At 48.1% G+C, this 24,799-nt stretch overlaps 1 protein-coding gene across 6 annotated transcripts; it reads left to right on the forward strand.

Annotated features, from left to right (window-relative positions):
- LOC121359473 (activity dependent neuroprotector homeobox) lies at window positions 1–23,507 on the forward strand. 6 transcript variants are annotated; one of them, XM_041478424.1, is made up of 8 exons: window positions 25–49; window positions 1,059–1,240; window positions 4,315–4,435; window positions 9,449–9,604; window positions 11,977–12,283; window positions 16,319–16,431; window positions 17,380–17,472; window positions 19,279–23,507. In XM_041478424.1, exons 5-8 carry the CDS (start codon window positions 11,992–11,994, stop codon window positions 22,405–22,407), a joined length of 3,627 nt encoding a protein of 1,208 aa, XP_041334358.1. In that variant the 5' UTR covers window positions 25–49; window positions 1,059–1,240; window positions 4,315–4,435; window positions 9,449–9,604; window positions 11,977–11,991; the 3' UTR covers window positions 22,408–23,507. The 6 variants fall into 6 exon arrangements, with proteins under 6 accessions (XP_041334359.1, XP_041334358.1, XP_041334356.1 ...); XM_041478422.1 differs by having other exon boundaries at window positions 9,452–9,604; XM_041478420.1 differs by lacking the exon at window positions 4,315–4,435.
- Window positions 23,508–24,799: the final 1,292 nt, after the last annotated feature.

The following is a 24,799-nucleotide window of genomic DNA, read 5'->3' on the forward strand; positions in this document are numbered from 1 at the left end:
CCCCCCCCCCCGCCCCAGCCCGCCCTCGCTGCGAGGAGAGCCCGGTCAGGTAGGTGCGAGCGCGGGTCCGCGGTGCGACCCGGGCGGGGACAGCGCCCGACCGCCCCCTCCCTCCCCCGGGCATCCCGCGCCGTGCCCGCCGCCCTGCCCGCCGCACCGGGCGTGCGGAGCTGGCAGCGGCCCCTCCCCGCCCGCACACATGTTGAGGAGCCCCGGCGGCTGCGGGAACCGCGGCGTTGCTCCCTCCCCGCCGCCGGCCCCGGCCGCCTCCCTTGCCCACACGGACGTGTCCCGGCAGCCCGAGGGAGCGGGACCGCTTGCTGCCGGCCGCGTCCGGCATCCCGGTGTGCAGCTGCACCGGGCCCCGCCGGCGGAGTTGGTGCTGGAGCGGCGCCGGGGATGCGATGAATGGGAGCAGCCGAGGGGTCCCTGCCCGCGGGAAAAGGCGGGAGCCGCCGCTGCCATCCCGAGCCGCAGCTGCGGGATGGAGCGCCGTTACCTCACCCATCCCTGCCCCGGGCTGCAGTTACCGACACCGGTTTCTCAGACAAAGGCGGGGGACACCAAACCCGGTGCCTCGCAGCCGCACCGGACAGATACCCCCGTGCCACGCACCCCCTTCCCCCGGCGGCCGCAGGCCGGGCGGGGGTTCCAAAACAAGCGGCAGTGCGTGCGCGGTGCCGCGGGGTTGTCGGCGCACCCCCGGTGCCTCCGGGCAGCGGCCGCGGGCGTGACACCCCGGCCCCCCCGAAATCCGCCGCAGCCCGGCCGGGGCGCTGCGCGGCGGCAGCCGGCAGGGGGCGCCCGGCCGTCCGCGCTCCGCGCACCGGGCTGCTGCCCCCGCCGTGGGGCGGGCCTCGAGGGGCTTTGTCTGCCCCCGGAGCTGGGCGCTGCCAGGTGTTGATGGTTGTTAGGTGTATTTAGGCCGTTTGGTAGGTGTCAAAGAGGTTTGCGTTCCTTGTAGAGAAATCCCCCTTTTTCAAGTTGTGGGATTTTTTTTTTTTTCCCTAGCTGTGTTTCTGTTTATTTTTGCTGCTATTTTCTGTTTCTGTTTGGAGGTGTGAGGTAACGGAGGCAGAGGATTCCCGCCTGTCAGGGTAGCATGGACCGACCTTAGCTGGCTGCTGTGCAGCTCAGCCCTGTGTGCCTCAGCAGTGCTCCCTCCTGCAGGGTCTCCTACTTGGAAAACTTTCACTTCAGGACTCTGCGAACTCATAATCACAAGTTGTCATCCTTCTAGGTGAGAAAGATGGATCAGTCTGCTTAAGAAACAGAAAAGCCTTTTTTTTTTTCTGCTTTTAATAACAAACCAAAGCTTGGTTCCTTTGCAGATGTGCAGTTGCAGATGTTGGGCAGTAATTTGATATCAGTAGATGGACAGCTACCATAATGTGTGCTGAAATCTTAAAAGAGACATCAGAAGAGAAACACCCTGTTTAGAGAATTGCACCAGATGCTGATGGGTTGTAACATAATGGTTACCTTTTCTGAAGATTATTACAGCAAATACTTCCAACGTCAGTCTCAATAAAGATGTCCTTTTTGACAGACAACCAATAACTTGTTCTCCAAAACTGATACTAAGCTAGATGTTTTTGCACTGTTTTTGGTGGTTAGCTGCCCTGTGCTCAACTTAGCATTATTTCTTAGCTAGCATTCAAGAGTGACTTTTTGGTGTCCAGTAGACATGAGATGCTCCCAGGGGACATCTCTGAGATCATTGAAAACTGATACCGTTTTAGTGCCCCATTACTAAAAGTAATTTTTTTTGTTTTGATTTGAAGCACTGGTCCCTCAGACAGGTTTGTGGAAGGCATCTCTTTAGGTTACCACTATTTCTGCTTCAGGCTGTACTGTCATGAAGAACCTGCAGTTCGGTTGTGTTCAGGGAGGGAGGGAGGTGGCTGCTGTTGGATGTGCAGGGGAAGGTGAAAGGTGGCTCCTTTGCCTGTAGGTGAGACAGACCTGGTGTTTTTCACAGGAAAGAAAAGAAGAGGAACTTCCTGACTGTTTTGGAAAGTTCATGCCCTGCAGTGTTAAGCATCAGCTGCACAAACACAGCCCCCAGGAAGGTGTGTGTGCTCCTCAGGCTGAGAGGAGGAAGGTGATGGGTTTTCTGGTGTGTAGGGCAGAAGTTGCCAGTGGTCAGAAGTGCTCCCTGCCACTGACACAGTGGTCTCTGTTATTGCCACAGTGTGTGGGTTAAGTGTAAACTCTCCTTGGCTGGTGCTGCCCGGAGTGCCTGTGCTGTTCTGAGCACTGGGAGCTCTGGGGAAAGGCAGGACACGGTCCTGGGGCAGGTGGGTTGTGCTGCTCACACACTGCAGGGTGAAGAATGGCTGGTTATTCCCACTTTGCCACTCTGCAATAACATAAATACTGAAAGTAAACATTGAAGTTTACAGCAGAATTCCTGGAATACAGAAACGTATCAGAATCTTATCAGCAGTCATAAGTGATACAGTGCAAATGTATATTTTATAGCTTGTTATTAAGATGGCAGCTGATTTGATGCAAAGAAAGAAATTGTAACAAGTGATTTTGTGGAAGCAAAGATGCTCCTGGGTTAATGTGTTTGTTTGGAGGTAGCTGCAAGTAACATTTAACAGCTTCATAGGAAATGTGTTGGGGTGGTTTTTGTGGGGTTTTATTTTCAGAAAGGGAAAGTCATCTTTGCTCCACTACTCGAGATGTTTAAGGGAGACAAAATTCTGTTGGGAATGAACAAAGCAGTACCAGATCTGAGGAGGACCAGTTTAAAGACTGTAGGAGAGGTGCCAGGAGAGGCAGGGAACACTCTGGAGCTGCAGCTGCTCAGTGTGTTGTCTCACAGGGGCCCTTGGAGCTGCTCTACCTGCACGGGCAAAACTGACAAGTTTTTAAAAGTCATTAGTGCAGCTGAATTTGTGTATTAATAATGCTACATTTAGTGGGATTATTTTCTTTAAGATTTTCTTTAAGCACCATGCTTGTTTAAAAGGCAACAGCTGACTGTGCTGGCCTGGATCTAAACAAGCATCACTCGATTTTTTTGTTATATTGAGTCAAGAGCTGCTCTGTGCCAGATTTGTATATATATATAGGGTATGGTTCCTGTGAACATAATTGTAACAGGATAATTTTTAATGTGGAGATAGTTCTGCTCATATGAATAAATCTGTTGCTAGTGGTGTTTCTTGATAGTGTAAGAGGTGGAGATGACAATGAAAGGTGCTGCTCTGAGTCTCTGCATTGGAAAAAAAAAGAACTCTTGTTGATGTTAATTTATTTCTACTAAAAAGAAATCCTTTAGCTTCATTATATGTGGGAGGTTTATTTTGCCTCACCTGACACATTTGGGAAGAATGCCCTTGCTCTCCTAGGCAGGATGGCCAAATTGGCCTGTTCCTTCTGAGCTTTCAGAAGAACTTAAGTCTGGTTTGAAAATCAGGTGTGTGTTCCAGATTTGAATAAAGGCTTTTCGAGAGGGTGTAACTCCTGTTTCTCTACCTGAGGGCCATGTGCCTCCAGGCAAGAACTGCATTGTTCAGAGCTTCACTGCAGCTCTGGTGTCAGGAGGCAAACAGGAGCTTGTATTTAGTGTCTCTGATTTCTCTGTAGTGCTCTTGAATGTGAATGAGGGTTGATGGTTTGGAGTAAGAATGGAGTAAATACCATTTTTTCTGCAGTGAGTCACTTTCAGTTACCGCCATTTATATCCTTACTGTATTTTTTTTTTTTTAAGGTGGCATTGAGGATTATTTAGATGAAAACTGACTGTGGCTGTTGAGTCCAAGGCCTGTGTAGTTGACCTTGTGGACACATCACACCTGCAGATGTATGCAGATCACTTGGCAAAAATCTTTCATTTAATACCTGCTTCTCAAGTAGTATCTAAAACGATTTACAAGAAACAAAAATAAAGCAACTGTGTGAGCAGCTGTTCCCTGAGGGACCACTCCCACTCCTCCAGTCCTGCAGGTGGAGGAAGGGGCCTGCTCTCAGGCCTGCCTTCACTTTTGGCTGGTTCTTCCCTGCCCCAGCTCATCTCCCGGCTCTCAGCCAGTGCTGTCTTTCACCCTGTTCTCCCTCTGTGTGCACTGGTGTCTGGTGGGACTCTGCATCTCACAGCTTGTGCTCATGCTGCAGCTGGGCCAAGGAAGCTCTTGGTGATGCAGCTTCATAGCAGCAACAGTAAGGGGACAAAATGGCTCTGGAAGTCTGAGTGGGCAAGATAGTGATCTTAAAGTGCTTTTCTCACCTAAACAGTCAAAGTCAAGTTTGTGATCTTCGTTTTTGTTTTGTTTCCCCATTGCTGCTGCTGTTGCTATGAAGCCCTTTGCCTGTCGAAGGTTCCTGAGGCAGATGGAAGACAGCAGTAGCTGAGGTGGCCTAACGCTGGAATGTAGGCAGGGACTGGAGCCCTTGGGAGCTGTGCTTAGGCAGAAAGGGAGAGGTAAGAAATGTGCAGTGTAAGACTGATCTGAAGCTCTTGTTTACAGCCTTTCCCCGTGTTGTAATGGCAGCGTTTGTGCCTCGCGTGTGTGAAGTGTAAGGCAGGGGAAAACAAGCAGCACCAGCCTCCTTCAGTGCCTATTTTTACCCTCGGAAAACTCAGATGCAGCCAGTTGGCGAGATCCCTCCAGTATCTGCTGGATCTGCTGTCTGAGACAGCGTGGATTGGCGGGGCTTTGGATGAGCTGGGGAAAGTATTCCTGTGCTCTTCTGTGTGCTGGTTTGTGTGCTGAGGGCACAGCAGGGCTGCTCTGTGCTCTGGGTGTGAATACCTGTGTGCCTGTCTCTGTGCCTGTGTGCCTGTCTCTCTCTGTGCCTCTGTGCCTGTCTCTGTGCCTGTGTGTGTGTCTGTCTCTGTGCCTGTGTGTGTGTCTCTGTGTGTGTGTCTGTGCCTGTGTGTGTGCCTGTGTGTGTATCTGTGTCTGTGCCTGTGTGTGTCTGTGCCTGTGTGTGTATCTGTGTGTGTATCAGTGCCTGTGTGTGTCTGTCTCTGTCTCTGTGCCTGTGTGTACCAGTGCCTGTGTGTGTCTGTGCACGTGTGTATCTGTGTGTGTATCAGTGCCTGTGTGTGTCTGTCTCTGTGCGTGTATCTGTGTGTGTATTAGTGCCTGTGTGTGTCTGTGTCTGTCTGTGTGTGTGTGTGTCTGTGCACGTGTGTGCCTGTGTGTGTATCAGTGCCTGTGTGTGTCTGTGTCTGTCTCTGTGTGTGTGGGAGCTGCCAGGGCAGGGCTGGAGCTGCTTCCTGCTGCCCCGGGGCTTGGCCGGGGCCCAGCACCGCTGTTTGGGTGAGGGAAGGAGCTGCTCTGCCCCAAACCACTCCTCTGGCTGCATCAGGGCTCTGCTCTGGCTGTGGACACAGTGCTGATGTCAGGAAACATGACACAGAGGGCAGGGGACCATTTTCACTTGCAGTCTGATCTGGCTGCAGTTTCCCAGTCAGTGTAATCCAGTCATAAATTACGTGTATATTGATTATTTGCTTTGTTCTTGCACATTTTACAGCAACTACTGTGCTGCTTTGTTTAATTACACAATCGTTTTTGTGAGCTTTGGATTGAAAATTTAAAGATGATTCTTGATTTAAATGGTAACTGCTCATTCATTAATCATGCTTCTATTTCCAAAATTATTTTTATTCTGGGATTGTTCATGCTTAGCTACAATCTAGATGAGGATTATTTTGGAATTGTAGAGCATATTCATGCAGTCGTTTTTGCTGATCACTGAGGTGTGGATATCATGGTGTAAGCAAATAATATCCTTTGTGCTTCAATGATCTCCAGTCTGGATTTTAAATTTCTGCAAGATGTGCAGGCTTTATTGCATTTCACACCAAAATCTTTTAGAAATAGCCCTGAACAAGCCTGGCTCTCACACTGAGGATGTGTATTGAATATTGATTTAACTGCCCATGTTGTGTGCATATAAACATTTATCTGTGGAGGTCTTGAACAGTCACAAAAGATATTCTCTAAGATGGCAGGAGGTGTGCAAGCCTAATTCTGGAGCTATGAGTGTCTGTAATTCAGGATTTCTTGTGCCCTAGAGAACGAACACGGCTTCAAAGTGCTTTTCAGAATGCAACAGAGGTTACCAGGGTTGATGTGGCCTTTATCATGTGTGTTGAAAAGATCCCTCAGAAAGCATTCAACTACAGCCACCAGCATTCTTTAACATACCTCAGCCTACATCATCAAAATCAGAAAATCCACCAGGAGTTCCCAGCAGAGCCTAGGGAAACAGATTGTTCACCAGAACAGAAACAAGGAATTGTGATTCCCAGAGCAATCAAAATTTGACCATTTTGTATTTCACATTGGGGCATAGAGATGCCACAGTGCCCAGGAGTCCTGCTGAACCGAAGTTGATGAGGAAACAGTTAATTCCTGCTCAGTTTTGCAGTGAGTGTCCACACCCACCAGATGGAGCTTCGGGCTCCAGTGGAAAATTCCAGAAATTGAGCAAGAAAGAGAAGTGTGTGAATGACTTAGGAGATCCCTGTGTGCAGGACTGCAGAAGGTGGTTTTTTAGCCTTTAAATAAAGAATGAATGGAGACTGAGGCATATCAGCCTTACTGATCCCTTTCTCTACAGCTGCCTTCCATAGTTCTTCCTTGGATGGGAAGTTGGGAGTTCTTAATGCAAGAGTCAAGCTGAGGCTAGGCAGCAAGCCCAAACAAAAAGGTATAAACCAGAGTTTCATAAACCTTTGCTGAAAATTGCCTGTAACCACTGAAACAGGATGTTAAACGTTTTTAGTCTATGATTTCCTCCCAAGGATGAGGTGGGGTTTTCTTCAGTACCACATTTTAGATGGACTTCTCTCCTGAGGCCATGTTTGTGTAGGATGCCCTGAAAAATGGTGTGAAATGGTCCTTTTGTTTTGACACACAACTTGAAACTGGTTTTGGGAGTTGCTGATCTAATCTCTGAAGTGGTTTTTAATATTTTTAAATCCTTGGCTTTTTGACAAAGGGGCTGTTAGCAAACTGCCTGTGAGGGAGAGCTGGAGTGTGTCCTGTGCACAGCGTGGCTCAGGTCTTACAGTGCTTTGTCCAGGTAGCAGCTTGCAGCTGGGGATTTCCATCAGCCCCATAACCTCAGCTTTAAAGCTGGGGTTTTCAGAGGGTGTCATTTGGGGTTTGTGTTGATTCCTCTTTCATGTGCCCAGTCCTGTTTCGGGTACAGACCCGAGCAGGAGGGCTGGGGCTCCCTCAGAGCAGGTGCTGGCTCTGCACCCCAAATCCCTGCTGGAGCTGAGCTGTGAGCAGCTGAAGGCCCACCCTGCTGTGGGCCCGAGCTTGCTGCTGCAGGTGGCCCAGGGGCCGGGCTGAGGAGCTGCTCCCAGCTGGAAATGTCCTGTTACAAAACAGGCTCCCTCCGGGATTACAGCGGATTGCAAAGGAGCCCTCCTTGTCTGGCGTTGCAGATGTGCTGCTGAACTGCAAATCTCATTACCTTCACAGGAGTGTGGGTGCACAGCCGTTCCAAAACTAGGCCAGAAATGCTTAAATAAGGAGGAAAGGGAAGAGTCCCAGGGAAGAAAGTGAAAATGCTCAATGTCAGCCAGTGAGAGGTGTGTTGGAAGAGACTCTTCAATCACTCTCTCTGTACGGGGAGCAGAGAGTTAATTGCAACTCTTACTTTCAAGGAAGCTCTCAGCAGTTTCTGATCTCCCAAATTCTCTCTTCTCTCTCATACTTCTATTCCTTTTTTCTGATGCTTTTTTTTTTTTCTGATACTTTTTTTTCTGATATTTCTGTTCCACTTGCTCACTCTTCCTTGAGATAACCCTTGTGCTTCCCGTCTATCACTGTTCCTTGCTCAGCTGTCCTGGAATTGTCAGGTTCCAGGGACAGGCCATCACTGTCCTCATGTGAATATAGAATATTCTACACCGTCACACCACAGAGCATCATTTAACCTGCATACACAGAGAGGCATCTTTTCTGTTGCTGTGGGAACCACAGGTTCATTTTCTTGCATATTTTCCCTGTATTTTAAGAGATTTCACTCAGTGTTGCACTACCAGCCTTCTCTGGAAATCTGTTTCATGGCTGGCTTTTAGAGCATGCTATGAAAGGCAGTTTGCTGGGCAAATTGTTAAAAGTTACCTTGTTTCAAAAGCAGCTGGAGGAGGGAAATAAAACACACAGTATCAAGAAACCAAGTCTTGTTTCATCTTGCCCAGGAACCCAGAGCTGCTGCCAGCTCTGATGTATGATTCTGTCTTGGACTGGTGGGTATAAACCAGTAGCTTCTTCAGCTTGAAATACTGGCTAAAACCAGAGGAATATGGATGACATGACATAAGAAGCATGCCAGATGCTTGGGGATCCTTGTCAGCAGCACAGCACAGAAATGATCCTCAGTGTCTGGGAGACCCAGCATGGGATGAAGTGCTTCCCTGAGCTCAGCATCATCAGGCTGATGCAGTAATTGCCACTGATCTGCTCTCGAGCCTGATGGGTCCTCACCCAGAAGTGTGTTTGCTGCAGGGAGGACTCCCCAGTTCATTTGGACTTTTTAGACACACGGGGACACAAAGTCTGCGTTCTGGTCAGAAAATGATCCAGTGTGGAACAAAATAACCCATCTTTGCGTGGCTGAGGGTGTGGGTGATGCTCTTGTTAAGTAAAGCACATGCAATGTTCCAATATTCAGGTTTGCTGCCATGTGAAGTATTTTAAGAATGTTGTCTTTTTTAATTTCTTAAAACGTTGTAGTGTCTTGTGTTGGAAGTGTACTTGCCAAAGAAAAGCACTCTCTACTTCAGGCTGTTCTGTCTGAGTAATCAAGAGATTAAAATCTAACAATTTATATTGCCTTATTCCCTGGCAGAGTAATTATGAATGACTCAACAAGTTTTGCTTTTATAAACTTTAGATTTGGTAGTTTCAGATTTCTATTTACCTGTTGTGTTTCCAGTATGTGCAAGACTGACTTTCTGTCCGTGGCTGATGCAGTTGAAGAGGGATCAGTCTTCCAACAAAGTGTGATCATTTACATTCCCGTTTCCCCAGACTCCCCATCCTCTGCCAGATTTAATCTGAGCGTTTACCGGAGGAATGTGTGTCCCCAGGGCTGTGGCTGAAGGCCATGCCACCTGTTTGAGGTCCCATTGTCATGTAAGGTGGGACCTGTTGGTACGGGAACCTGCAGGAGGTGTCCCAGGATGGTGGCAGTGTCCCTGAGCTGTGCTGTGGTGCTGATAGCTCGGGTCAGGTGCTCATGGGGGTGAGCCAGGGCACTGCGGAGGGGGGATGCAGTGTGAGGAGGAGCATTCCCAGCCTCTGCACTGCTGGGTTTCTGAACTGGCTGCCTGAGCTGAAAGCTGAGCACTGCAGAGTCCCCCAGCAGTTTTTGCTGGAGCACAAACCTGCTCAGACCTGCTGCAGTTTGTAGCTGTCAGTGTGACACTGCCCTTATCACACCTCTTATCTCTTTTGTCCAGCAGGATATGAGCCTTCCTGTGTGCCCGGGCTTTGGGCTCCCCCGGGGGGTGTGACACAGCCCTGAGGGGGCCTTCTGCAAGGACACTTGGCTTTGGAGGCTGTGCTTGAAGCTTGTCCAATGAGTCTGAGACGCCCAAGCACCATTCATTTTGGAGGTAAATGCCTCATCAGAAGTACTGCAGGGATGGGGAGGAGTAAAGATTTTCATTTGGCAAAGTATGGGCAAAAAGTAATTGAAAGGATAGTTTTGACTGTTCACTTCTGGAGTTTGGACGTTTTGAACTTAAAGGAACACCAACTTGGACTTTAGAAAAATTGAGAGGTTGGGGGTTTGGGTTCAATCACTCTGACAGCTTCACTGCAGATTAATTGGTTTCCTGGTTTCAGATTCTCTCTCTTCTGTTGATTTAAAGCCATCAGAGGTGAAAGTGAAAGCTGGTTTAGACTGCAAGAGAGACGATTCTGGAATGCTAAACAAACTGGGGGAAACACTCTGACTTGGGATAGGGAAGTTCAGAGATCTGCAATTTAAGTTGGATGTCCCTTTAAGTTATTCCTTGGACTATGACATTACTTATTTGAATCTCAAGTGAAATGTTTAATTTTGGAAATTCAGCTGAAATGCTCTTTATTAAGGTATTTTCTATCATTTGTCTATAAACTGATCCAAGTGAGCTGTATAAAGGGAGGGGAGAATCCTGTGAAAAGATAAAACGGAAGGGGGAAAAGCCCCCAACAGCGAACTAAACAGAAACAAATGAAAGAAAATATAACAATGACAGATTGAAATGTTGGTACTTGCCTTGGGTGGGGGAGGGAAAATCATTTGCATGATGTGTTTGGTGTTATTGTTATTGAAATTGAACCGGGTTACTGATAAAATTGTAATGATAATGTACATTTACAAAGTTAATGAGTTAAGTTTGCTCTAGTAAACAGCAGTAATGTCCTGGCAGCCAGCCCACAGAGAACTGAAGCTGTGCTACAGATTTGCAGTGTCTGGGTTGCACTGGGGATGCTGATCCTGGGTTCCCGTTGCTTTTTGATTTTAATGCCAACTGTTACTGAGAAATATTTAATACCCAAACCCAGGCTGTCTGGTAGAGAGCTACCCTTTTAATGAAGTAATTTTTAGCATAATCTGAATTTTATGTACTAATGTGTTACCACACTGCATGAATTTTTTTTTATTATGGTTTTTGACTCTGCTGCAGCCCTTCCCTTTTAGCATTATTATGGATATTAAGAAATTTGGGGTTGAATTATTGGAATGAAAGCCATGGGATCATGATACAGACCTAACAAAGGCAATAGACCAGAGTAGAGGGTTAAAGTGTGTGGAGTGGAGTGTATTGTAGGGGAAAGGAACAGCTTTTAGAATAAGGGTTTGAAACATTGCTTTTTCTGTAGGAAAAAGATGGAGTATTGCATGCTGGGAACAAGTGCTTTCCATAAGGTAGCTAAATTTTAAAAGTACATTTGTTTCATTTTTATTTAGGCTTTGCTTAAGTATTGTAATCCAGTAATTTTGTCCTTTCTGCAGTTTTCATTTTGATTAGACCTCTGCAAATCTTTCTTCAAAACTTAACAAAAACCCAACCAAACAACTCAAACCTGGCCTACAACTGCAGTTTGGCATTTCTGAAACATTGCTCAGTGTGTACAGAAAAATATTTAAAGGTTATCAGTAATGGTACAAATTCTTCCATTGTTTCAAATTTGCAGGTACTAACACTTTTACATTTGAAAATATGAGGGTGTTGGGTGACTGCAGAGAAATGAGCAAAAGTAAAAACAGTTTGTTAAATGTGGTCTCCATTGGCACCCCTTTAGAAACAAAAGCCCCAAGCCTCAAAACACCAACCCCAAGAAGCCCCACCCCTCAGCAATGCTGTCAGCAGAAACTCCAAGTAAATAGTCTCATTTTTTTCCTTTTGTTCCTGTGAATAGCAAGACATAACACACTTGGAGGAAGTCTGGGTAGATGAGTCAGGACTTATTTCATTAACTGCAGTTAAATGTTTTGGCCAGGTTTCCCCAGGAAACAAAGCTTACACAATTTTTCAGATTGTGGCTTGTCTCCTAATCCCCCCTCCCTCCTCCCAGCCAAGAGAGCCATTTTCACCCAAATTCCGTGGAGATGGAGGTTTGGAAAGAAAAATGAGTACCTTTAAGTTGGATTAGATGTATCTCTCCAGGAGGAGAGGGGACTGCTTTGAAGGTCCCCAGGTTCCCTTCACAGCTCTGTCCACCCACAGCCCACAGGGAGCAGCAAAGCCAAGGGGCTGCCAGAGGCAGGGAGGGGACAGAAATGCCACTGCCACTGCTCAGCCAGGGCTCCCGGGGTCACAGCTGAGGTGGCCCCTGGAGCTGGCCTGGCCTGCCCCAGCTCAGAGCGAGCCCAGGTTCAGGAGGGAAGAGGAGGAGCAGGGCAGTGCCTGTGTGTGAAGTGTGGGGCTCCAGGTGAGCTGTTGTGCCTGAGTGAATGTACAGAGTGCATTATTCCATGGATACGATATTATTGCAGGTACAGCAGCAGCTCATGATGCCCCGTAAAGCTTTTCTTTCCCAGAAAGAAAAGCAGGCTCGTGCCAGGGAAAGGGATATGTTAAAAAAGAGGAGGAGGCGACAAGACTATCTCAAAAGAAGCGTGGAGCCGCAGAAAAATACAGAAACAATAAAATGGCACAGGGATGATGAGAAGAGGAGAGAAAATGAGCAAGTTAAGGACAAAGATATCAAGAAGCGGTGGAGACAGGATGAGAGAGAACGACGAAAGAATGTGGACGCTATGAATTGGCACAGGGAAGAGGAGAAGAGGGAAAATGAGCGAGGTAAGGACCCAGAAGGCCAAGAACCAGCAAAGAAAGGAGAGGGGGAAGGAGCTCGGAAAGGATGGACCTTGTGAAGCAGCAGAGGATGATGAGGGGGAGAGGGGAACCAGAGTAAGAGCAGTTGTGTTTTATAAGCATGCACAGAAATAACAGCAAATAGTATCTTTTCGATCAAATTGATTAAAATTTTGCTTTAATGAACTAGACTTCTTACACTGCTGATTATTTTAGTAAGACAAGATTGAGCTGAGTCACAATGGGACAGAACAGGCTGGGTTTGCATCTTGCTTATACAAATGTCTGTTTTGCACACTTGTTCACACCTAATGCTTTGTTCAACAGGGTAGTTGGTAATTCTGGTTGTCAGATCACAAAGTTCAGGTTTTCTCAGTTTTCATAATAGGAATAAATGAGAACATTAGGAAGGGAAAGGTCAACCTCGTGTGCTCAAAAGAGAAGGTAAAACTGATGCTGTATTTCATTCTTTTTAATCATGTACAAGAGGGCTGTAATTGCATCCACAGTTTTATGCTGAGGTCACTTATTTAGAGAAAGTTGAATGGAAGTGTAAATTTCATGGAATGCTTTTAAGAAACATTCAGCTCAAGAGATAAAAAGAAGAAATCAGAAGATATTAAGAAGAAATTCTTCCCTATGAGCCCCTTATAGTGATTCTTGCTGTGGCTGCTCCATCCCTGGAAGTGTCCAGGGTAGGGTTGGACAGGGCTTGGAGCAGTCTGGGATAGTGGAAGGTGTCCCTGCCCATGGCAGGGGGGAGCTGGATGAGCTTTAATGTCCCTTCCCACCCAGGCCATTCCGTGATGATCCTGTGAAGAAATTACCTTAGTGCAGGAGGGGTGGCTGGGGTGGCCTCTGAAGAGCCCTGGCCAACTCGCACAGGTCTGGGGCGCCTGAACAAGATAAAAGGCACTGGGCACCAGGGTTTTGTTTACAGCTTTTGGTTTTCACTTGCCATTTCCCAGCAATGCTGTCCCCTGACCCTGCTGTGGGCAGACTCCTGCTCAGTGCAGTGCTCAGGGTCACCCACCTCCTGTGCCTGCTGCTCATGGGGAGGCTTCCCTGGCAGTGGGCAGGACTCGGTGGCATTTCCAGTTATGCATAAATACAATTGAACCTACAGTTGATTTGCTAGAAGAGTGGAGTGGTGCTGTCATGGTTCCTTTACACAGCAGCATCTTCCTCCAGATGATTTCTTTAGGTGTTTATTTCTGGATGAAAGCCATTGTTTTACTCTGCAGACTGACAGTAGAATTGTGCTTGGTTGTTCTGTACCAAAGCTGAGACATCAACCAAGCACAGGGAGCACCCTGAGTAATGTCCAGGCATGAAGGGAGCTCAGTGGGCACCTTTCCCAGAGTCACTGCAGCCCTGATCCCTGTGGGTGCTGTGGAGCTGCACGTGGGAAGATCCCCCATTTCCTGAGTCAGAAATGTCCCATTTCCTGAGTCAGAGCAGGAACAGCCCAGCACCTCTCTCCTGGGGCATTGGGGGTCCTGACCAGGGCCAAAGTACAAAAGACCCCCTGGAGAATTAAGAATTCAGTTGCACTAAAAGAAAAACTGCTTCTGCAGTGTAGGGACAGGGGCAGGCTTTCTGTCCTTTATCCCCTTGATGGTTTGTCTGCTGTGAGGGTTTGGTGTTTCTCCCTCTGTCTCTCAGGGCACAGCTGTGGGCTCAGAGGGCAGTGCTGAGATCAGAGCGAGGGCTCTGTGCACTGGCACAGGAATGTAGTGAAGAAAGCATTCACTCTTGCAAATGTGAAATGAGAACTTAGAGTGTGATGCTTCTAAGTTAGTTATCTTCTGCTCTTTCGTAGCTTTTCTGCTTCCATTTGGCTACTGAATTGTTCTAGGAGTCAATACCTGGCTGTGGACAAGACCTTTGTGCTGGGAACTGCACAGACAGAGCAAAGGAAGGTTCCAGATGCTCACAGTCACTGTGCTTCCTTTGCCATTCCCCTGTGGCTGGTGCAGCCAGACACTTTGTGTGCACACACACTGGACATGAGGGAGAGCTTTGGGATATGCCTTCTGAGGCACCTGAAGATCCTGCCTGGATGTTTCTAGTCAGGGTGTTTTTGGGGTTGGTTTTAAGCAGTCATTTATTCATTCCACCCAGCACTTCAGTGTAGATTGATGTGGTCAGGGATGCTCCAGGTGTCTTCCCTTAAACATCAGCTTTTGGTCAGATAAAGGATCCCTCATTTCCAGGGCAGCATTAATGCCTAGATGATGATTTGAGAGGCTGCTTAATCTCAACTGCTTTTGTGTCCCCATCCAAGGAGGTGCCAGCAGAGTGATGTTTACATTACAACTGGAGTTACTTGCTGTAAATAGAAATGGATGGAGATGCTAAAAGCTTTTGTTGTAGTCTCAGCCTGTAATAATATCAGACTGTACCTGGCTCTCCACTCACTAAGATGAAATAGTCAGACATTTCCTAAATAAAATGAACTGTGTATGCCTGAGGATGAGGGGTTTTGTTACAGTTAGGTGAGTTGGATTCAGCTGTCCAGCAGAGCTTGCAAAGTAAGATTGATGTTAAAAGCTGACGTTTGAGAGTTCAGGTTTCAGGTGTGAAGATCTAACTCTGTCCTCTGTTACGGTAGGTGGTGATAGGAAGATCCAGGGAATTTCATGTCTTTAAAATTTGACTGAGGCAGGCAAAGGGCAGAGGCAAGAACATCTGCAGATAGACCAGAGATGTTCCTTTCAGGCAGTTGTAAATAATTGCCTGAGTTTCTGTATATCATGGTACCTGTGGCCTGTTCAGCTGTATTAGACACAGGAATTAAGAGAAAGCGTTTGATGTCTTTGCTGAAGAAGTTCAGTGGCATTCTGAAATTAGCTGTGAGATACCAAGAGTATTTTGAGACTTGTGGCTGACTCAGGTGTACAAGTGATCACTGCCTAAAGACAAGCTCTGCACTGGCTCTGGCTGTGTCATGAGAACAAAAAAGCTTTTCTTTGCAAGCACAGGGCTTCACTCTTCAGGTGGGGACTTGGGATTCAAAGAAGGCAGCCCAGATTGCCAGGAGCTTTAACATGCACAGTGTTCATGCACTGCTCTTTCTGCAGTTCATATTAATCACCAGGAATAACATTTCTGATGATCTCCTTGGATTTGAAATTCAGTTGAAAATATTAATTCAAATCCTGACCATACTCAACTGAGCTGCTTCACTGATTTTTTTTCTGAGAAATGGGATGATGCAGTGACTGGAGGTGTTTCTGAAGCACTGAAATCATTCTTCATGTCTTTAAAAGGGACCTGGCTTGCTCTAGGTTGCATTAGACATTGTTTTCACTGTACAGATGAGGATGGATAGAGCATAGGAAAAGAGCAGTTCATGAGTTGGATTGCCTTTAAGCTGGGCAGTCCCAGTGGAACTGTGGGCACTGATGGGAAGGAGGCTGACAGTTCCCAGGGACATGGAGAGGTTTAAGCCATCTCTTGTACTTTTCCCAGTGGTTTCTCTCTCTGGAGGGATCTGACCAAGCTTTCAGGTCCCCTCTTCCTAGGAGAATTGAACACAGCCAGTTAAAGCTCTGGGTACAGTGGAGGGAGGAAACAGCATTAATTTCTTTCCCTACTACAGCAGAATACAAGAAGCATCTTTATCACTGAAGAGACACCGAAATCTCTTGCAAGACTGACACAAACCTTGAAGCTCAGCTTGCCAGTTTCCAGATCAGTTAGGATACATTGCACAGGAGAGAACTGAGTTCTGAAGTGCTTCAGTGCAGGGGTTGGTAAAGACACAGAAGTTCTTTCCAGAGGCAGCCCATTGCTCCTGCAGTAGCTGTTCCATCAGTGTGTTGCCCTTTGTGAAGTGCCCTCTGCAGCCTCGTGGGCAGCCTGAGCAAGGAACAAGGCAGAGATGTAACAGTGTTAGGGAATGGTGCAGCTCTTGGGGGGGAATGAGGCAGACAGTGACTGATAATGAAAAGTGCAGCATTATCAGACAAAACACATTTGACTTAAACCTTTTCTCTTACTCTTCTTTTCCAATAGAAACTATGTTCCAACTTCCTGTCAACAACCTTGGCAGTTTAAGAAAGGCCCGGAAAACTGTGAAAAAAATACTTAGTGACATTGGTTTGGAATACTGTAAAGAACATATAGAAGTAAGTATGGTACCTCCAAGGGTTAGAGCTGAAATGCTGAAGAGTTGGGGGGACAGGGAGCTATTTGTATATGCTGTGATTTTTTTTTAGACCTGTTTAAGTTCCACACAAAGTAGGAGTTAATTAGAAACTTGAGATATAGTCTACCTGTAAACACTTGGAGAAACATTAGTGGCTACTGAAACCCAGGAATGCTGGAAGAACCAGGACTGGTGTGGGATGTTGGGGCAGAAATGGGTCTGAGGTTTTCAGGAAGTGTTTGTGCTGCAGCAGGTCCTGAAGTTACAGAATCACCTCTGTGCTGCTCTTCTGGACAAACTCCATCACTGAGACTTTGCCTGGTCTTTCAATGTCTCTTTAAAAGAACATTTAAATGAGATGTGTAAGAAAAAAATGCCAGTCCTTCCTGCTTGCAGAATTTGTAGGACAAGTCTCATGTTTAAGGGGAGAATTCTGAAATGGGAAAGTGTTACTTGCACTGTTCATTTCAGTGGGAGTGTTATTTTTGACCTTTTGTGCTGCTGACTTCATGCCAAAGGTGAAATGACAAAGAAATGCTTCATAAGATAATTTTTTTAAATAAGGAGTCCTGGACATCACACATGTCCAACTTTAAAAGCTTCCTGTGTGAAATTATTTAAAAGCCAAACAAAACCAATCAAACAAAATAAATACCACACCACCACCCCCAGAAAAAGCAGCCAAAATACCCCAAACCCACCCGTCAGTTTGGGAACACTTTTCTCCAGGATTGCTTTTGGATGGGATGAGTTTGTAACTACAGACTCAGTAGTTACAGCTCTCCAGACCCCCCCACTGCCCTGAGTGATGCTCTCTGCCTGGGCCAGCAGCACCTGGGAGGGTGCAGGGGGTGCTCAGGGATTGCTTAAGGGAGCCCTTGGGCCTTGCTTCTGACTCTGTCCTCTCTTCCCATCTTCCCCTCTCCAGGATTTTAAGCAGTTTGAACCTAATGACTTTTATTTGAAAAACACTACCTGGGAGGATGTGGGACTGTGGGACCCATCGCTCACAAAAAACCAGGTTGGTAAGAGTTGAACTGAGGCTGGAGATGGGTCATGCTGAAGGGCATTTCCCAGACATGCCAAGAGCTTTTCCTGCAGTTTTCCTCGCTGATTTTCAGGTGTGGGCAGATCAAGGGACAGCAAAAAGCTATGTGTTTCTTTCTTTACTTTTGTTAAGTTGTTCCTGCTGTGTGTCTCAGGAGCCTGGGTGGCCAGTGCTGCACCTTAGGAGCCCATTCCCACCTGCTCCCAAGCCTAGCACAGTTTCACCAGCCCTCTGGCCAAAGGATCAGCAGCTTTATACAATTGGCAAGGGGTCTTTTCCTTTCCTTAAATGTGTTATTCCTGGTTTCCATCCCTTCCAAAGCTATTTCACTGGACACTGCTGCTTGATGCAGGGTCACTGTCAGTGCAGCTCTGGGTCCCACAGGCTGTGTCCCACCTCTGCTTTGGGCATTTCTGGTTCTGCACAGCAGCTCAGTGACACTGGGAGTCCTGCTGTTGTGATGTTTCTGAGCCAGTAATAAAGGAATTTTGAGTGGAGCCAGCACTGGAGGGAGGAAACGATGCTGTTGGTTCAAGCAAGTGGTGTGGGCTGCAGCAGCCTCTGCTGGGGCTGCAGGACAGAGTCACCCCAGCAGTGCAGGTCAGAAACCTCTCTGGGTGAGCACTCAGGTACTGCTCTCAGAGGAAACTGGCACCCATCCTATGATGGATTCCTACTGTGAATCTGAAAATTTACATTTAGTACTGTCTTGCATAAAATACACTGATGTCCCTTTTTCTAGGTAACCCAGAATAAAAATTGTGATATAAGAGGAGACAGCTCTTGGTCAGTTGGTTTGTTGGGGCTCCACCAGGTGTGTGAGGCTTCAGCAGGTGGCCAGAGCAGATAATTCCAGCTTCCTTCTACAGAGGGAGTGTGCAGCTCTCCAGCTCCCTCACCTGTGACCTGTGTGTAGCTCGGTGCACAGGACTTGTTCTGACACCCAGGAGGAATCTCTGTAACTCTGAGCTCCCTGTGTTACTCCACCTGAAGTGCCAGGCTGCTTGTGGCTGTCCCTAAGGCCAGTGGCACTCCAGACTGTGCTATAGCAGTTGACAAGAGCTGCAGTGGCACCATGTTACATGGGACAAAAGCTGCAGGCAAACTGCAAGGGTGGAATTCCCAAATACCTTTTTGTTCCTCGTTTGAGATTGATTTTAAAATCATGTTTGTGCTTTGATCACAAGGAGGAGGCTTGGTGGCTTTAAGGGCTTGTATAGCCTGTGTCTTGGTTAGCTTGCATCCTTCTGTTCACCAAAAAAAAAAGTTTGGAATTCCATCTTTGCTGTTAAAGTGTGTAATGGATAAAGGCACTGAAATAGCTGAAGTTATAGATCCATATTACAACTATCAAGTTTGGCAGATTCAGGTGGGCAGTATCTCGTCTGGATGCAGTCTCATTTCCTCAAACAGTCCTGCTTGGCTTTCCCCCAGAAAGGAGCTCACAGGGGCCTTTTGCCTTTTCTTGCAGCTCAGCTGCAGGGGGAGCCTTTTTGTGACCAACAGGGAAAGACACTTCTGACTCAGCCTCACCTGCCAAGGTCATGGTTAAACCCTTGAGGGACCCAAGGCACTCTCCACATCATGTGTATGTTCATGTGATCAGCTTTTGAGGGGCATCTGCAGGCCAGAAATGGGAGAGAAGTGAATTGAAGGTTTGAGACAGTTTCAGGGGGCTCATGGGTGTTGTTTAGCAAGGTTGTGTAGAGAACACCATGGGTGTTATTTTGCTGAGAAGTGCAGGTGAATATTCAGTCTGTGCTTTGTTCTCTGTTCAAGGACTATCGGACAAAGCCCTTCTGCTGCAGCGCGTGTCCCTTCTCCTCGAAGTTCTTTTCAGCCTACAAAAGCCACTTCCGGAATGTTCACAGCGAAGACTTTGAGAACAGGATCCTGCTCAACTGCCCCTACTGTACCTTCAACGCGGACAAAAAGACTTTGGAAACGCACATTAAAATATTCCATGCTCCCAATGCCAGTACACCGAGTGGAGGCATCAGCACTTTCAAAGATAAAAACAAACACGAGAGCCTTAAACCCAAGCAGGCTGACAGTGTGGAACAAGCTGTTTATTACTGTAAGAAGTGCACTTACCGTGACCCGCTCTACGAAATCGTTCGAAAGCACATTTACAGGGAACATTTTCAGCACGTTGCTGCTCCTTACGTAGCCAAGGGAGGCGAAAAGTCCCTCAATGGTGCGGTTCCGTTGAGCTCCAGTGCCCGAGAGGAGGGGGGGATCCACTGCAAACGATGCCTTTTCATGCCGAAATCCTACGAAGCTTTAGTCCAGCACGTGATCGAAGACCACGAGCGGATCGGATACCAGGTCACGGCAATGATAGGTCACACCAACGTAGTGGTTCCCAGATCCAAACCTTTGATGCTAATAGCTCCCAAACCCCAGGATAAAAAGCCTATGGGACTCCCTCAGAGGATGGGTGCCCTCTCTGCTGGCAGTGTCCGCTCGCTCTCGTCACAGCAGATGATGAACAGACTCACTATACCAAAGCCCACGTTAAATTCTGCAGGAGTCAATATGATGTCAAATGTTCACCTGCAGCAGAACAATTACGGGGTTAAATCAGTACCCCCCAGTTACGTTGGTCAGCCAGGGGGGAGGCTCAGCCTCAGTGGCAATGCGCCTGTTTCTCTTTCCCAACAATCACAAAGCATGAAGCAGTTCTCAGCGAGTGGCAATGGAAGGCCTTACACTCTGGGCGGGGAGCAGAGGTCCCAGGCCTCAGCCAGGTACTCGCTGCAGTCTGCCAACTCCTCCTCGCTGTCGTCGGCGCAGCTCAAGCAGACGTCGCTGTCGCAGTCCCAGGCAGCATCCAGAGCTCTGGGTCAGTCTGGCTCCAAATCCCCCGTGGCTGCTACAGGTCCTTCCGCTGTCAACACCTCATCCACGCAGAAGTGGAAAATCTGTACAATCTGCAACGAGCTGTTCCCCGAAAACGTGTACAGCGTCCACTTTGAGAAGGAGCACAAGGCCGAGAAGGTGCCTGCTGTGGCCAACTACATCATGAAAATCCACAACTTCACGAGCAAATGTCTCTACTGCAACCGCTACCTGCCCACGGACACGCTGCTCAACCACATGCTGATCCACGGGCTGTCCTGCCCCTACTGCCGCTCCACCTTCAACGACGTGGAGAAGATGGCTGCCCACATGCGCATGGTGCACGTGGACGAGGAGATGGGACCTAAGACTGACTCCACCCTGACCTTTGATTTGACATTGCAGCAGGGCAGCCACACGAACATACACCTCCTTGTCACCACCTACAACCTGCGGGATGCTCCTGCCGAATCCGTAGCTTACCACGCTCAGAACACCCCCCCTGTCCCGCCAAAACCGCAGCCCAAAATCCAGGAGAAATCTGACGTACCCGTCAAAAGTTCTCCACAAGCAGCAGTGCCCTACAAAAAAGATGTGGGGAAAACTCTGTGTCCTCTGTGCTTTTCAATCCTAAAAGGCCCCATCTCCGACGCGCTGGCACATCACCTGCGGGAGAGGCACCAGGTGATTCAGACGGTTCACCCCGTGGAGAAGAAGCTGACCTACAAGTGCATCCACTGCCTGGGCGTGTACACGAGCAACATGACGGCCTCCACCATCACGCTGCACCTGGTGCACTGCAGGGGCGTGGGCAAGACCCAGAACGGGCAGGACAAAGGGACCTCGTCCCGGCTGGGCCAGTCCCCGGCGGCCGCGCCGGTGAAACGCGCCTACGAGCACATGGAGTTCCCCCTGATGAAGAAGAGGAAGATGGACGACGATGACTCCCCCTCTGCCTTTGAGGAGAAGCCTGAAGAGCCTGTAGTTCTAGCACTGGACCCCAAGGGTCACGAAGACGATTCGTACGAAGCCAGGAAAACATTTCTTACAAAATATTTCAATAAGCAGCCCTACCCCACTCGGAGAGAGATCGAAAAGCTGGCGGCCAGTTTGTGGCTCTGGAAATCTGACATCGCATCTCACTTCAGCAACAAAAGGAAGAAATGTGTTAGGGATTGTGAAAAATACAAACCCGGGGTGCTGCTGGGCTTCAACATGAAAGAGCTGAACAAAGTCAAACATGAGATGGATTTTGATGCTGAATGGCTGTTTGAAAACCACGATGAGAAGAATTCCAGAGTCAATGTCAGTAAGACTGTTGATAAAAAAATCAACTTAGAAAAAGACAACGACAGTTCTTCAGACAGCTACGAAAACCTAGAGGAGGAATACAGCGAGAGCCGCAGTCCCTTTGGCCAGCACGTCTCCGACATGGGTGGGAAAGCCTCCTCTGACAGCACAGTGCAGAACCCCCAGGACAGCTTAGCCAAGGAAATCATGGAGGAAAACACGTTACAGCCTCCAGAGAAGGCTGAGCAAAAACAAGAGGAAAGCTCTAAATACGAAGAGGTGATTGCTGCTGAAGAGCCAACAAAACTGGTAGGTGACGTTTCAGACAGCGAAGGGGATCAGGATGACCAGGATGATGCAGTGGAATGGAAGGATGGAGCTTCCCAGTCTGAAAGCGGGCCTGGCTCCCAGCAGGTTTCGGATTTTGAAGATAACGCCTTGGAGGTAAAACCAGAAGTGTGGACAGATGAATCTTCCCAAAGCGAAGATGCCGGGAGCAGTAAACCCACTGTGGAGGCCAAGGGGGGTGCATCTGAAAGCGATGAAGAACAGTCAAAGTGGAAGAATCGTTCCTATGGAAAAGTAGAAGGATTTTGGTCCAAGGACCAGTCGCAATGGAAAAACTCCTCGGAGCTGGAGGAGAGCCTGGCCAGCGAGCAGATGGAGTGGCAGAGCAGCACAATGGACAGCGAGGACGGCGAGGGCTTCGGGGCCGTGGGGGCCGAGCCCATGCACGGCAGCCTGCCCGGGGTGGAGCTCAGCAGCCAGCAGGCGTGAGCAGCTCTGCCCTGCCTGGCACTGCCCTGGGCACGGCTCCCCTGCCAGCTGCCCTGCTGCTGCCCCGGGCACGGCTCCCCTGCCAGCTGCCCCTGCCCCAGGCCCCGGGCACGGCTCCCCTGCCAGCTGCCTGCTGCCCTGGGCACAGCTCCCCTGCCAGCTGCTGCTGCCCCGGGCACGGCCAGCCCGGGGTGCTGCTGCCCGGGGTCGTGTACAGATCTGCTGGCCGAGGGGCTGGGAGTTCCTGCTGGGATGAGCACAGTAACTTAATGTGAAAATGGATACGCTGGTGGCTCCAGAATGCACACAGAGAAAAGCAGAGGATTATTTGATCTGCATTTTCAACCCTCCTTTCACCTTGTCCATGTTGAGTTGTGTCTTTCCAAGAGGCCCCTCTCCGGTAGCGCCGTGCCAGCGGCCCGGTGCCCTGTATAGCAGACTCTGGGGAAATGGAGTTTTCATGTATCATTCTGAATAGTTGAAATGTATATTTGTACAGTCTTTTAGACCTATTCAAGTGAAGCTTATGGAACTGTTCTTGTGTACCCATCATAGATCTGTTTCTCTTTTTTAGTGTTGCCCTGCTGTGTAATAAATGCTGTATCTAGTTTCCCTAGCAAAGCTTGAGACTGCTCTAGTAAGAATTTTGACAGACTTAGTTTTTGCACATAACCTTGTACAATCTCCAACCAGAGGCCAGCAACATAAAAATATATCTGGGCTCTGTTGTATTATAGAATTTTCTTGTTCTGAATATCCTTGACATGACAACTGATGACAAACATATTTCAGAGCCATTTTCTGAAATCTTTTAAGCTAAAAAAGAAAAATCACATGCAAGAAACAAGTTTGCAGCTACTAATTTTGACACCTTTTAGATCTGTATAAAAGTGTATTGTGTTGAAGCAGCACACTGAGACAAAGTGCTGGGTTTGGATATTTAGTTTTATCTTTAGTTAACACCAACAAGGTGTTGTATTCATTTATACCATCTAATATATGACACACTGTTGTAGTATGTATAATTTTGTGATCTTTATTTCCCTTTGTATTCTTCATTTAAGCATCTAAATAAATTGCTGTATTGTGCTTAATGTAAATATTTGCTTTATTACATGCAAGTGCTCCATTCCTGGTTGGTAAATCCCACCTCACTATATTCATTCCTCCTTTTTTGCCTCTGTTTTTCCAAGTGCTCCCCAGCCCTGCTGGGGCCTCTCTGTTCAGTACTTACTGAATCCTTATATCCTTCAAGGTTACTGAGAATCTGCAGAGTAACTTGGGCTGAAATGCCTTGTTCCTGTTCAGGGCTGTAGAACACAGTTATAAATAGCATTGTACTGCTTTGCTTGTTGTGTGTCCTGGGGAAAGGAGCTCTGTGATTCCTCCGTGGATGGAGATTTGATTTTGCCTGGAGCATCCTCCCCTGAGTGTCCAGGAGGGCAGTGCTGGGAGCACTGACCCTTCCCACGGGGAGGAGCACAAGCCTGGGCCAGCCTGGAAGGCAAAGGGAATGGAACAGCAGAACTGGAACTGAGTTTGTTCAAAGCTGTGCTTGGTTTGGCCAGGCCAGGCCTGAGTGTGGCCCCTGGGCAGGGACCTGAGGAGGGGATTCACTGAGGGGACTCTGCTCTGGTGAGAAAAAACTCCTCAGTGCAGTGGGGAAGTGCAGCAGCCTTTATCAGTTTAGCAATGACACAAACAATTCGGTATCCTTTTATCAGAGTGCGTCACATTTGTCTCAGTACCTGCTAAGGTAATCTTAATATTAGCAAACTCTATAGTTAAAAATCAGATTTCAGCGTTCTGAACTCCTGGGTGTAGTCAGTGAAGAGTAAGACTGAAATATGAACTCTTTAGGAGTGTTTAATTTGCCAGAAAATTCCAGGAAATACCGTTTTATACAGTGATTGAATCAAAGGTCTTGTACACAACCGTTCTCTTACCAGGATATCAGGAAGGTTGGAGGGTGGTTATTTAAAGGCTTGGCAAAAACTTTCTGGTTACTCTTCAAATCTGGCTTTGAGGCTGTTCACGGATTCCTCTCCAGATTTGAGGCTAACCACACTTTTGAGGAAGTCAGAAAGGGGAAGAAAATAGCCCAGTAACACTGAAGGACCTTAACCCGACGTGTGTGATGAGGATGTGGTACCACGAGCTCTGTGGGCTGGGGGTTACCCGCGTTCACGGCCCCTGGGCAGACCCCAGCCCCCGGGCTCCGGCTGGCCCGGGAGCACCGGGAGCAGCAGCCTCTGCTCTCGGTTTTGCTTTCAGCCCCTGGCCTGAGGGAAGCTGCGTTTTCTGTCCCACCCGCGGTGCCGAGGCTCAGGGCGGGCAGCGGAGCGGGGACACCGCGGGGTGCGGGGGCAGCCCCAGCCCGCTGCCCCGCAGG

This window comes from Pyrgilauda ruficollis, unplaced genomic scaffold, assembly GCF_017590135.1.
Source record: "Pyrgilauda ruficollis isolate IOZ18807 unplaced genomic scaffold, ASM1759013v1 scaffold45, whole genome shotgun sequence".
NCBI lineage: Eukaryota > Metazoa > Chordata > Aves > Passeriformes > Passeridae > Pyrgilauda > Pyrgilauda ruficollis.

Excerpts from the sequence above, each read along its gene's own strand:
- LOC121359473 (XM_041478425.1), top strand. The coding sequence starts at position 11,992 with ATGATGCCCCGTAAAGCTTTTCTTTCCCAGAAAGAAAAGCAGGCTCGT. Across the intron at positions 16,432-17,379 it reads ACTGTAAAGAACATATAGAA|GATTTTAAGCAGTTTGAACC; the intron begins GTAAGTATGGTA and ends TCCCCTCTCCAG. Across the intron at positions 17,473-19,278 it reads CATCGCTCACAAAAAACCAG|GACTATCGGACAAAGCCCTT; the intron begins GTTGGTAAGAGT and ends TCTCTGTTCAAG.